Source organism: Poromitra crassiceps, assembly GCF_964638095.1.
Source record: "Poromitra crassiceps genome assembly, chromosome: 6".
Classification (NCBI taxonomy): Eukaryota; Metazoa; Chordata; class Actinopteri; order Beryciformes; family Melamphaidae; genus Poromitra; species Poromitra crassiceps.
The window spans coordinates 34,666,112-34,680,912 of record NC_139627.1 but is presented as its reverse complement, the minus strand read 5'-3'; the positions used below and the strand labels follow the sequence as shown (position 1 = coordinate 34,680,912).

Genomic DNA, 14,801 nt, shown 5'->3' with positions numbered 1-14,801 from the left:
TCATCTCTCGAGACAGACTTTCGACTTGCATCGAAAATCTGTCGGCAGGCTCCGTCAGAAGGGGTGTAACAGCGCTTGCACGCATGCTGCGCTTTACCTGATCAAAATGAAGTGAACGTGACAGGTGTGTAGTCAACACTTACCATTTTCAGCGTATAGCAAGTTGCTACTTGCTACTAGCAATGAGTTAGAGTTAGAGTTATTGTTGTTTCATAGTGACGCATTAATGAGCAGAGCCGGTCAGTTGGAGCCAATGGCAGAGCATGCAGGGAGGGGAAAGGGATTTTCTTCCGCTGCCGACCGCGCCTCTTGAGTTCTTGTTGCACCACATTGAAACGGGGCTGCTGCCCCCAGAGGTTAGAGAATTTTTTGTTTTTTGTTTTGTTTCACCGATGGGTTCCCAGATTCATAACCACATGACCACTAGGGATGCACAATATATCGCTAATCATATCGGTATCGGCCGATGTTAGTAATTATTTAATATATTGGTATTGGTTTGATGAGCAAAATAACAGCAATGTTAATATCGGATATCATATTGGCCAGAATTTTCCTATTGAGAGAAAACAATGCCAATTTATGATTTATGGGCTTTTCCAAATGTTTTGGGAATAAAGAAAGACATTACTTTTTCAAATTCACACAATTAATGTACGTGTTTTTCAGTATGTACAAACTTTGATCATCATAGAAACTTGGTTTTATACAAATCAACATCAATCGACAATCGACATCGGTAAATATTGGCCGTAACACCAATTTAATATTGGTTATCGCATTGGCCAAAATCTTCATATCGGTGCATCTCGAATGACCACGCCCATGTTACCCATCGGTCCAGTTAGAGGGAGACACGCATTTTCACAATGATTTTTAATCAGTGCACAATCCCCTTGAGCAAGTACACTTGCGAGCACACACTGCTACCCTCCGATCAATTAATGACTTTGATCAGCAGCATTTAAGCAATCTGTGGGAGGGAGATTGATTTCCAAGACAGTTCAGAGGGGGGCTATCTGTAATAATTAAAACAGAAGCAGCGTGTGTGTACGTGCGCGCGCGCGTGTGCGCGTGTGTGTGTGTGTGTGTCTGTGTGTGTGTGTGAGAGAGCGTGTGTGTTTACGTGAAGGTGAACTTGGCTCCTCTGTCATGCTATAAATCATGTGACTGGCTACGTTCCCTGGGGAAGCCGGCCTGTATATATCTCACACACACGGATTCCCCCTCTAGTTTAGAGCTCCCATACTTCTGGGCTGCAGCCGGAGTGAGCTGGAATCGGCAATCTTTTAGCGAATTTGGTGAAAGAGAATCAAGTCATGGAAAAGATATAAGGCAATTGCACAGCATACGAGATAATACGACTATAATAATATGGCAGCAGACGTATAATCCTATTCTAAGTGGTGTCCGAATGAATTTGTCCATAATGCAATCATGTCCTCCTCCAATACTCACTGAATTATTTATGACTGCCAGTTTAACGTTGGACCGTTCCCGTGTTCTGCTACATAGGTTACAGTGAGATGTTTCACTAATGGATTTTTCTAATTCATACTGTATGTGCTGGACACCAATGGGTGCACCCCTACGCTGTGCTGAAGGTCAAGCTTATTCTCGATTATCGGATGAATGCTCTGTATCGGTTTGAGATGGTTTTTCAAATTTTTCTCTTGTACAAAACAACAATAATTTAAAATTCCTTCCTGCTCCCTCCAAGTATAGGGTATTTTCCTATTTATTCCTCCCCAAGAAGGGCTCTTAGAATGACACAGTGTTTTCAGTGCTGTCAGACTATAGCAGTGTCTTAGAATGACACAGCGTTTTCAGTGCTGTCAGACTAGCAGTGAGGGGTTGGATACGGTGCATGCACTCCACCACTGCTTCAAAAAGAATCTCTCTGTGGACAGCCTCTGTGGACAGCCTCCCAGTCAAGAAGGTCCTTGACTCATATGCACTCATTGTCCTGCTCTGTGTGTGTTTATCTCTCCTTGTCCCTCTCTAAAATAGAGCTAGACACTAAAACCAAAGTGCTGCTTCGCGCTAATGGAGTGTCCACCTCTCTGTTTACGTCAGCTGGACTTTCCCAGTGCCATGATATTGGCTTTTGCAATAGAGGTAGTAGGTCTCTACAGAGGTAGGTCTCTACACGCCGCTTTCTGGTCTCTAGGGAAACAGAGTGGTGATTTGGCAGCAGCAGGGGCTTTCCTTAAAAAAAAACAAGCATCAGATTCAGAAGAGCTCAAATGGTGTCATTCTCTCCAGTAGCAGAAGCCCTCTCTGCATAATAGCCCTCTCTCTGCATATCAATTCAATTCAATTTTCTGTCAAAGTGGCCTCCCTCACTCCCTCCTTCTCTCCTGCCTGTCTCCTTTACTCCTCCTTCTCTCCTGCCTGTCTCCTTTACTCTCCTGTCTTCTCTTTCTCTCTTTTTTTCCCTAAAACCAACACTTTTTCATTGCAAAGGCGGCTATTGCAGTATACTTGCAAAGACGCATGTTGAATTCTGTACAAATTGTGCACAGAGAATTATGTACACACACACGCACACATGCGTGTGCACACACACACACACATGCGTGCACACATGCGTGTATGCACACATACACGCACCATGCATGCACACACACACACACACACACACACACACACACACACACACACACACACACACGTGTGCACACACACACACACACACACACAGGCACACATGCACGCACACACACACACACACACAAACACACATGCGTGCACACGCACGCACGCACGCACGCACACGCACGCACGCATGCACGCACACACACACACAAACACACACACACACACACACAGCAGCTGCAGTTGTAGACTGCCGTCAGCCCTTCTCTTCCTGACCCACTTTGGATGTTTCTGGAATAAGAGAAGGGCTTTTCCAGCCTGCATAGGAAAAACCCCTCTGTTGCCTTGGCCTCCCTCTGTGTTGCCTTGGCCTCCCTCTGTGTTGCCTCAGCCTCCCTCTGTGTTGCCTTGTTGCCTCAGCCTCCCTCTGTGTTGCCTTGTTGCCTCAGCCTCCCTCTGTGTTGCCTTGGCCTCCCTCTGTGTTGCCTCAGCCTCCCTCTGTGTTGCCTCGGCCTCCCTCTGTGTTGCCTTGGCCTCCCTCTGTGTTGCCTCAGCCTCCCTCTGTGTTGCCTTGTTGCCTCGGCCTCCCTCTGTGTTGCCTTGGCCTCCCTCTGTGTTGCCTTGGCCTCCCTCTGTGTTGCCTCGGCCTCCCTCTGTGTTGCCTTGGCCTCCCTCTGTGTTGCCTTGTTGCCTCAGCCTCCCTCTGTGTTGCCTTGTTGCCTCAGCCTCCCTCTGTGTTGCCTTGGCCTCCCTCTGTGTTGCCTCAGCCTCCCTCTGTGTTGCCTCTGCCTCCCTCTGTGTTGCCTTGGCCTCCCTCTGTGTTGCCTCAGCCTCCCTCTGTGTTGCATTGTTGCCTCAGCCTCCCTCTGTGTTGCCTTGGCCTCCCTCTGTGTTGCCTCAGCCTCCCTCTGTGTTGCCTTGTTGCCTCAGCCTCCCTCTGTGTTGCCTTGGCCTCCCTCTGTGTTGCCTTGGCCTCCCTCTGTGTTGCCTTGGCCTCCCTCTGTGTTGCCTCAGCCTCCCTCTGTGTTGCCTCTGCCTCCCTCTGTGTTGCCTCGGCCTCCCTCTGTGTTGCCTCAGCCTCCCTCTGTGTTGCCTTGTTGCCTCAGCCTCCCTCTGTGTTGCCTTGTTGCCTCAGCCTCCCTCTGTGTTGCCTTGTTGCCTCTGCCTCCCTCTGTGTTGCCTCGGCCTCCCTCTGTGTTGCCTCAGCCTCCCTCTGTGTTGCCTTGTTGCCTCAGCCTCCCTCTGTGTTGCCTTGGCCTCCCTCTGTGTTGCCTCAGCCTCCCTCTGTGTTGCCTCAGCCTCCCTCTGTGTTGCCTTGTTGCCTCAGCCTCCCTCTGTGTTGCCTCGGCCTCCCTCTGTGTTGCCTCAGCCTCCCTCTGTGTTGCCTTGGCCTCCCTCTGTGTTGCCTCGGCCTCCCTCTGTGTTGCCTTGGCCTCCCTCTGTGTTGCCTCGGCCTCCCTCTGTCTTGCCTTGGCCTCCCTCTGTGTTGCCTCAGCCTCCCTCTGTGTTGCCTCAGCCTCCCTCTGTGTTGCCTCGGCCTCCCTCTGTGTTGCCTTGGCCTCCCTCTGTGTTGCCTTGGCCTCCCTCTGTGTTGCATCAGCCTCCCTCTGTGTTGCGTTGGCCTCCCTCTGTGTTGCCTTGGCCTCCCTCTGTGTTGCCTCGGCCTCCCTCTGTGTTGCCTTGTTGCCTCAGCCTCCCTCTGTGTTGCCTTGGCCTCCCTCTGTGTTGCCTCGGCCTCACTCTGTGTTGCCTTGGCCTCCCTCTGTGTTGCCTTGTTGCCTTGGCCTCCCTCTGTGTTGCCTTGTTGCCTTGGCCTCCCTCTGTGTTGCCTTGTTGCCTCGGCCTCCCTCTGTGTTGCCTTGTTGCCTTGGCCTCCCTCTGTGTTGCCTTGGCCTCTCTCTGTGTTGCCTTGGCCTCCCTCTGTGTTGCCTTGGCCTCCCTCTGTGTTGCCTTGGCCTCCCTCTGTGTTGCCTCAGCCTCCCTCTGTGTTGCCTTGGCCTCCCTCTGTGTTGCCTTGGCCTCCCTCTGTGTTGCCTCAGCCTCCCTCTGTGTTGCCTCAGCCTCCCTCTGTGTTGCCTTGGCCTCCCTCTGTGTTGCCTTGGCCTCCCTCTGTGTTGCCTTGGCCTCCCTCTGTTGTCAAGGAAAGCTGCTGCCGCCACTTTCTCTTCTATCAACAACAACTCCTGTCACATCAACAACATTGCGTCCGATACGGACAGTTCAGATGAAGCACTGCTGTTTCACTGTGTCCCGTCAACATACTATTGAATAAACTGCCCCTTGAAAAGGAAAATATTCACATTCAAATGGGTTTCTGCGTTCATGTAAGATAATCTAACGAGCCGATCTATGTAAGCGTCTAGCCGGCTAATGAGAGCCAGAGCAGTGAGATTATGGGTGAGCCACAGCTGGATGTACTGGGTGAAGTGTAATAGGATTTACAACTCTTTCATATCTCATCCTTGAAAATTTGTCTGTTCACTGGCTCCCCATCTGCAATCAAAATGCATGGGCAATTACAAATTTGCAAAAGTTGATACGCTAGATGAAAACAGAGCATTTCAAGCATTTTCGATGAAGGATAAGGACAAGAAACCACATCTACTGTATTATATGCTCTATAACTCAATGTAGGGCAGTTTGCAGCATTTTGCATTGATTTTGAATGTCATTATTAATTCAGCATAATCTCAATAAAAAAAGGCTTTGCATTTTTGAGAAGTGCTCACACTAAGCTTGATCCTAGTGTCATTGCATTGATGGATGGCTAGTATGGTACTGAGTCTAGACAGAACAGCTGCACTGAGCCTTTTCAAACATTATTATTCTCGTCTTTAAACTAGGCATAATAACAACAATAACATTTCATTAAAATCAAATTTGATATAAAATGGAGGTGAGAGTATTCTCTGTTGAGAGGCATGCTTACATTTGACCAAATGTTCTAAGAATCGCACTTTATGTCATATGTAAATGTTAGTCAATATACCGCACAGCAATACCAGGCCTTGGAGGAAGATCAATGCTCAAAGCAAAGGAAATATTTGTGCTAAGAGTAAATTCCAAACAATGCATGGAGAGAGATATCAGAGGGAATTTGTCTTAAATATCTCATGGCAGGTAAGAAAGCTATGTTCTCTGCAGGCTTCCTCCCATGCTCTCAGGGGGAAATCCAATATGTTTTCACCTGGGAGTCTGAAATGAAGACAACTGTGGCATCTGCCTGTGTTATCACACCACATATGATCGGTGGTGCACTCGGCTTTATTCACTCAAAATGTCCTTCTGGGGGCCACTATTGAATTAAGCACACCAAACAAGCCATTAGTCTTCCTTAGCTGCCATGCTTGTGATACAGTGACTGAGAGAGAGAGAGAGAGGAGAGAGAGAGAGAGAGAGAGAGAGAGGAGAGAGAGAGAGAGAGAGAGAGAGAGAGAGAGCTACAGTGATATGGGTGATATTTTCCAAGCAGCCCCCTCCTGCGCCCTGAATTCAATGGTCTGATATTGCTTGGTAAAGATTTCCCCAATTCTCATGAGGTGGAAATGAATGAAGTCCCATTACGCCTCAAATCACAAATAACACAAATGAAAGCGGGGGAGAAACAGAGTGTTTGCCCTGTGTTCTCATTCAAGTTCCATCAAATAGAAACCAGCTTTCAGACCTCTTCTGTTTCCTTTCGCCGTTACTGTTTCTTATCTTCCAGACAGAAGGGTCATGCTTTGGGGAGCTCCTTCTCATGTCCAATGTGGAACCTCATCATTCTTCTCAGGCTGGAGGCTGGCTTGCTCTAGTAAAATGGCCGTGGTAGCTATGTTGTTTTCAAGGTGTTTCAGGGGTATCGTCACTGCGGGTTAACTTGGCATCCGTATCTCTCACTCCCAGATTTATTTGTGCCAGATCCCCCTTGTTCACACCATGACAGGTGCTATACACCATATATAATACCAGAGAGGCCACTTTGCAGAGCCCATTATGGTTTTATCAGTCCCCGGCCCATCTACTGGCATGGCCAGGCATTAATTCCCTCCCTAAATGACAGCAGCTTCTGTCCACATCTCTGATCTGCAGGGCTATTGGACAAAAACGCAGCCAAATACGCTGCAAGTTAATTCTCAAGTGGAAGAGGCAGACATGCAATAATATGCATCTGCGCACGCACGCACGCACGCACTCGCACACACACACACACACACACACACACACACACACACACACACACACACACACACACACACACACACACACACACACACACACACACGACAGACTCTTACACACAGTGTAGTAGAAGCAGAAGCCAGTAGGACAGCCTGGCATGCACCTTGACCCATGTCCAGATGTGTCCTCTATGTGCTGTGCTGTAGACAGATCCTGTTATAGGCTATCAAAGCCATTTAATCTGTGTGATTACTAAGGGCTAGTGAAGTGCGAATTTCTATTTAACTCTTGTAGCCTATCGTCCAATTTTAATTTTCACATTAATAAAAAAAAGTGTGTGTGTGTGTGTGTGTGTGTGTGTGTGTGTGTGTGTGTGTGTGTGTGTGTGTGTGTGTGTGTGTGTGTGTGTATGTGTGTGTGGGGGGGGGGCTTACTTCCAAAATGGCTTACTTCATGACTAAACACTTTTCCAGTGCTTTGCTATAACAATTGCATCTGAATTTGGTATAAATTGTGCATGCTAAGGGATCTATGCTATAATTTGGAGATAGCATGTCTAATACAACAGGTTTAACACCTGATGATTGCAAGTGGAAAATTCATTCAAATCTCAGCTGGGATGGAAGATAGTTGGAGTACTGTCTTCCTTGTATAAATTCATTCATTAAAAACCAAAAAAATGCTCTCGTTTTTCTTTTTTGATTTAGTGAAATAATGGTTGACACATTAGAGCTACAGTAGGCTAATGTTCATGACATTTCCATAAGTGGGGCGAATATCAGCAAGAGGAATAAAAGGCCATTGGCCTATGCATGAATTCGTAAAATTATGCGAAAAATTATTATGTTTGAAAGGCGTACCCTCCAATCCGGGGGAGAAATTGACCTTTTTGCTAGCATATAAATGAGTTTCATTTGTAGCTCTGGTGATGTGCTCGGGTTCAGCAATTCGTGTAGTGCTTCATAACTATCGGGGCCTTTCCAGCAACGCCAAGGTGACAGCTCGGTAAACCTGCCCAAACCATTATAGGCACAACTCGTCTGGAGCCTGTCAGCTATAGCCTGTCTGAGATTGCATGATGTAAATCAGAGGCAGGTTTGTTATTCTCCCGCCCCCAACCACACAGCCGGGTGGCTGACTGGTCAATACACAGCAGCATGCTTTCTCCCACTAAAATTAACCAATTACGCGGGTGCTTGGCACGCAATGACTAATATGCTACATTATAATTCTTTATGTCATTATCTCGTCTGCTTCCAACACGCATGGTAGCGCAATTATGTCGGTGACATGCCTAATTAGCGCTATCAACCAGTGGTTGCATGCACATGTTTACACTGAATAGGCACACGCAGCACCCCACGCCCACACAGCAGGCACCTTGCACACCAAAGTTCCCCACACCTTGTCTCCGTAGTCGCCGCTTCCTGAGGCCGAAGATGCGCACTTTGGAGAAGATGTCGACTAGGTTCCCATTGCAGAGCCCCTTGTTCTTGGTGGGACTCTTCCTCCGCCGGTTGGGCTGGGGCCGGTCTACGTGCTGCTCCCGTGCCTGTCTCTTCTGTCTGATCAGGCCACTTGCGATAGCAGCAGCCATGGCTCAAAATCTCACAACTGTTCAAGTCCAGTCTGCGCACGGAGCACAGACTACATAAACAGCCGCCTCTCGGAGCTCGAAGCCCGGGTCACAGTCCCATGGTGGCGGATAAGCGGTCCGTTCCGTGGTGTGAAGTGTCAAATACTATTCTTATGGGTTGGCTTTCTTTTTTTGTCCAAACACTACATGATAATTGTCATGTCAAACAGCAAGCCGTCATCATCATCATTCGAATAATTCTTGGACATGATGGAAAAAGATCAGTTCATATTTAATTCCATATTGGCATCAATAACCACAGCCTTGTTGAAGAGGAGCACAGCCAAACTCACCCACACCGAGATTGCAGATGCTTATTCATACCTGCACATTGATGTTTTGTCCATTGTCTGTGACATTTTCAGCAGCATCACCTCATAAATGTCCAAACTGGCTGCAGCGTCCTCACTCACATCAGATTATCCCGTTCTTCCTCTTTTCGCCTTCGGTTTTCTTCTCCTCTCATAAGTCGTTGCTTTAGGTAGCGGTGGGCACGCCGTGCATGTGTGTGTGCGCCGCCAGTAATCAAGCAAACACAGGAACACAGGCGCTACCGACGACGATCACCATCCGACGACAGGCACAGCTCAGGCGAAGCTCATGCGAAGTCTCAAGTTTGCAATAAGCAGTCCGCAACAGGGACTGCTGTGGAGCTGCGGTGGGCATTTATTAAAATAGTCACACATTTAGAGCAAGCAAGTAAATACGCAACCGTAGCAACTAGAGTGTAAGTTCTAAATTGATGCAGGCAAAGTTATTTTCCAGTTTCGTGAACAGCAAGCAGCCGGTCCAAACGGTCTATCGGATTGCGTTTTCAAAACACGATTTTCTTCTTAATCCGGTCGGCAATTCGTTATAGAAAAACAGAACGACAAACACAATAGAGGCGACTGTGCGCGATTGGAGCCAGGGAGAAAAAATGTAACCAAAGCTGATCTGAGTCCTGTGGAGATGACGTCTGTTCTCTGTGACAAGCTGCATACAAATACATAAACTTAAAACGCCCGGCGAAGCTGCAGACAATTCGATTTAAGGGGATTATCATATAAGAAGCCCTGCACGGTGTGGGAAAGACATGTAGCCTATGGCGATCAGCGCGTAATGGGAATAAAAAAGGGACGCCGCTGGTATAACGCACAATTCATTTTCCCACGCCGGAAGAAAACCCGATGGGCATCGGTGGTCACTCTGCTGTCTATACCCAGATCAACAACCCCATCAACAAGTCCCAACCACTCATTCCTCCTTATCATACGCATGACTGAAGAGTCCAACCTCCCCCCTCCCGACCACCAGAGTTAAGCGTATTTGCTTTAGGGGGAATGATCAGTGGGGTTTGGCTGATGCCATTAACTGGTAGCCTATAAGATTCAACTCGCTGCCGCTCCAAATGTCCCGGACAGATTGTGTTACTTAAACAGTTGCTATGTGCCAAATGAAAGTGTTGTTTGTGTTGTAAAAAATGACTGGAATTCACCATAATAACAATAGCCTACTAAACAGCTGCGCTCATGCAGACTAACTTAACCCGCCAGAATGACATTTGTAAAATTGTATTTCCAGCTCACTGCCACTGCAAAAACAGCTTACAAATCTCAGTGGGCTATAATAATTTAATTCGTGAGGGAAATGCTGCGCTGCTGCTGTGTAAAGAGCCACCTTCACATTGTTTTAATTGCATGCTCTCAGATTCAGGCTGCCCCCTTTGATTTGTTCCATGAGGTTTCAGCACCACGGTCAGCGCCTGTTATTACTGCCTTGTTTCCTCACTGCCGAACACATTGAATATTGCCGTCACCCTGACATCTTCGCCATTACTTGAAAGTCCACCACATAATGCCATTCGATAGCTTGCTTGTTTTGGACGAATATAATAAAAGTCTCAATCACAAGCACAGAAATTAAAACTCAAGAGAGCCACCTGCTGTTTGTCGCTGTAATTAAACATCTGGGCTCATAGGGAATATGTGACATTGCATCGCCCTGGTGTGCTTTCCTCCGCACACACGACGCACTTGTTGATAGCTGTACGGCTGTCCAGCTGACGAGTTAAACTAACAAATGCACAGCTAGACCAGATCATTCTTATTCATCGCCTGCATTAATACTGCAAGAACGAGTGCGAGAATTCAAATAATTTACAATAACAAGCCAATGAAATGATAGCGTTGTTCGAGCTGAGTCAGGCTCGTCGCATGGGGGCAAGATGAAACCATTGTCTACCTCATAAATGTATTTAAATGCATACCAATGGACATTTCTAATCCTCCTTATTAAAACCATAGATCTAGTGAAATGGCGGTTCAAGACCCGTTTTCCTCTGACCGACTGGGCGGACTCTGAGCGCATTATGGTCCAGGTCCCCTCCTCACAACTGGGCAGATGACGAGGCTCAGCAGCCTCCGCCGACTCCGAGGCGGGAGGCGCTGCAGTTAGCGCTCCAACCAGCAGCGGACACTGTCAGCTCAACAATGGTCCCTCAGCAACATCAGCTCTCAGAGCAGCGCTGCGAGGATTGGATAAATTGGAGCGTTTGAATCTACAATTGCTGCCCAGAGGAAAACCTAAAAAAAAGGACCTATACTCTCAAATGTGGTAGGCTATATTGCCCTGCAGTCTTAGTGCAGATCATACATTATGCAACCATAATAGGATAACATTTGTGATTGTCCACTACTTTGTACAACAAGTATTTTTTTCCTCTCTTTGTATGTTGCTTTTTTCTCCCAATTAACTGTGATATCTATCATTGCAATCTAATAGTGCTGTCAATTTTGTTCATTAGATGATCATGAAAAATCAGCGCAGGAAAATCACCTTTTGGAATCAGAAATTTGGTGACAGAGTTTGAAAAGAATAAGGCAAACATTTACTGACACCGCAGTCATTTCAATACAGTCCCTATAAAGGTGCTCAGTCTGAGGAAAGAGAACAGAGGAGAGAGGGAACTACAGAAGGGAGAGAGGAGAGCAGAGCAGTCAAGGCTTTGCACTCCTGCTTTTGACTTTTTCAGTCACACAACATGGGGTTGGACATAAACACAGCATGGGCAGTCAGACAGTCTTTCTACACACCGAACAGACATGGACTTATCTACTGTACAACATGCAAATGCAGTGTAGGCTAAGCCTGCACATACTGTCTGGAGGAGCAAAAATATAACTCCTGGCTCCATTTGAAGAGATTACTCTGCCATCATCCTGAATACAGTGCATGGTGTCAAAATGCAAATGGAGACCCTCTGAAATGCATGTTTTGCAGGAGTAAAATAAAAAGGGAGCACATACCTATGTGTTTTCTCCTCCTACATAATGTGTGAGAGTCCATGGCAGACCCATTCCAAAGTCCATAGCCAACACCTTTTCCTGGGACTTTGCTTCCAGTGCCTTCTAATGCCCTATTTATAGAGCCTATACTGGGAGCTAACATGGTTAGTGTGAACTGACAGTCCGCCCCAAACTGTTCCAATTCATTTGTCAACTCTCAACACTTGGGCATTATTTAAGGTGGGGTTATAAGGAAAAGTCAGCTAGATAAATGTTTTTCGTCACCCCTTAACCAGGCCTGCAGTAATACGGGATGAAAAATACTCAAATATGATTGACAGCCATCACGAAAACTGCCAAAAAGACACGAGTGAATACAAATATTACACCTAGATTCAAGAATTTGGTCTGGTCTCCTCTGACTAATAGGTTCTCAGTGCAAAATGCCAGTGAACATAATGCAGTCCATGGAAAACATGATGACCCAAATGCGTTGGGAGGTGACGCAGAATCTGATGAAGACTCAGGAAGCCGCAGCCTCATCAGCGCAGAACATTCTAATCCAATGTGTTGGTAGGAAATGACATTACGGTTAGCGAGATGGCCTGCTGCTGAGGAGCAACACATGTCACTCAATGGGACGAGGCTAAACAAGGCTTTTGCTTATTGCTATTACTTAGCTTGCTTCAGGGCTCTGCTCCTTTATCAGCCATCCTGACGGGGGACACACTTCTCTGGACCCCGACTCCAGTCCAGACCCAATGAAAAAAGAAGCTTCAATTGCTGAAATCAAATTATAGAGAGGGCTCATTTAATTTGAGACGGAGTAATGCGTTTGCTTCGCTAGCATTTATTCAATTTTTACCCCAAAGCTTTAGGGGTTTCATCAAAGCCCTGAAATATCACGAGTCAATCTAGTGAAGCAATCAAGAGCAGGCTCTTTAGCAAGACTGCTTTATCCACTATGATTGTGTCTCAGTGTGTGTGTGTGTGTGTGTGTGTGTGTGTGTGTGAGAGAGAGAGAGAGAGAGAGAGAGAGATGAGAGTCTTATTTGTTTTGCTAGAGGAGTCATCCAAGCTAATCAGACAGTCGAGAGAGGAGAGTGCCTCAAGTCAAGAGCATATGAGGGGAATGACAATTAGTGGAGAGTCAGTGTGCATGGTGAGGCACTGCCGCACTGGAGGTGGGTGAGGGGCGTGGTGCAGAGTCAGTGTGCATGGTGAGGCACTGGAGGTGGGTGAGGGGCGTGGTGCAGAGTCAGTGTGCATGGTGAGGCACTGGAAGTGGGTGAGGGGCGTGGTGCAGAGTCAGTGTGCATGGTGAGGCACTAGAGGTGGGTGAGGGGCGTGGTGCAGAGTCAGTGTGCATGGTGAGGCACTGGAGGTGGGTGAGGGGCATGGTGCAGAGTCAGTGTGCATGGTGAGGCACTGGAGGTGGGTGAGGGGCGTGGTGCAGAGTCAGTGTGCATGGTGAGGCACTGGAGGTGGGTGAGGGGCATGGTGCAGAGTCAGTGTGCATGGTGAGGCACTAGAGGTGGGTGAGGGGCGTGGTGCAGAGTCAGTGTGCATGGTGAGGCACTGGAGGTGGGTGAGGGGCATGGTGCAGAGTCAGTGTGCATGGTGAGGCACTCGAGGTGGGTGAGGGGCGTGGTGCAGAGTCAGTGTGCATGGTGAGGCACTGGAGGTGGGTGAGGGGCGTGGTGCAGAGTCAGTGTGCATGGTGAGGCACTCGAGGTGGGTGAGGGGCGTGGTGCAGAGTCAGTGTGCATGGTGAGGCACTGGAGGTGGGTGAGGGGCGTGGTGCAGAGTCAGTGTGCATGGTGAGGCACTGGAGGTGGAAAAGCAACATAGGAGGAATGAGTTCATATGTTGAGGGACTGACAACTAAGAGGCAATCTGTGGATGTATTGTTGCTAACAGTTGGAAAACACTCCTCCAGGGATTTAGTTAGAGTCCAAACACGATGAAATGAAAATGATATTTCTGCTCACAGACCTTTTAATGGTTGGTCCATCATCTCATGCAGTGTGTCACAAACTCATTTAAATGTACGTCACATAATGGCCTCTAGGTGGACTAAATATGCCACCAGAGACTATATATAGCCACATTACAATATGTCTCTCTGTTGTGAGCGTGATGGAGCATTGCCCTTCTGGGATAAGATTAGAGTGGGCCTGAGGTGCGGAACCCTCCAACAGAGACACTAATGAAAGAGAGTGGCTTCACACTGTGAGCTCCACTCACAAATAGCCCGGATCAAAAATAATAAATAAAAATCAACAATTACACTGCTGAACTACCCGTCTAACAAAAACAACTGCCATGGAGGTTTCAATGCGAGCATCGCCTAAAACCACTATGAGCGAACACATGGGAGAGAAAGGAATGCAGCGAGATGTGTGTGTGTCTCTCTGTGTGTGTGTGTGTGTGTGTGTGTGTGTGTGTGTGTGTGCATGTGTGTGTGCGTGCCGTGCATGTGTGCGTGGTGGGGTCAGAGCTGGTCATCATGATAAGTTGGGGGCGCTCCTAAAGACATCTTGATTGTCTGACTGCATTGCAGGTTTCCGTGGTGATAATGTTAATGGAGGGACTTAATTGGGTCTTGTGGGCATCTCTCCCTCCTCTGGGGAGGAAAGGTCAAATGGATCGATGCGTAATGTGAAAATTGTGGCTGAGGGCTTTTTCCATTTACTTTGACTTTTGCACATCCAAAGAAAACCTGATTACAGCGGCTGGAGAGACCACACTTGTGTACGACTGTCAATGATGAAACCGAGCCCCATGGCCCTCGCCAGCCGTGATTGGCTTACTACTGAATAATAGCTCTAATAATCTGTTATGTGGCGAATAAACTTGGATGAGCCAACAAATACAACAAAGGCGTTTCAAAACACGGAAGGGAAGAAGGGCATTAACACAGATAGCAGAGTGAGTAGGGCTGGGTATCGTTAAAACAATTACAATACCAGTATCAATACTAGTACTCTTAAAGTGATACCGATGCCAATAGAGTACTTCGTTCGATACCCTTACAGTAAATCGAAGAACGCTTGCAGTCATCGGCTGTGAGCAAAACCATACAAATAGTATTTTTTTTCTAGATCTGTGTACAAAGAGGATCGAATCCAGGTATCGTT

General features: G+C 47.4%; 1 protein-coding gene across 1 annotated transcript in view; it reads right to left on the bottom strand.

Annotated features, from left to right (window-relative positions):
• Positions 1-8,356, bottom strand: part of fgf14 (fibroblast growth factor 14) — a gene marked incomplete at both ends in the record, with an annotated part of 53,655 nt that extends 45,299 nt beyond the window's left edge. Inside the window, one exon of the mRNA XM_083638202.1 lies at positions 8,164-8,356. Coding sequence (XP_083494328.1) covers positions 8,164-8,356 — 193 coding nt within the window. The remainder of the gene's footprint in view (positions 1-8,163) is intronic.
• Positions 8,357-14,801: the final 6,445 nt, after the last annotated feature.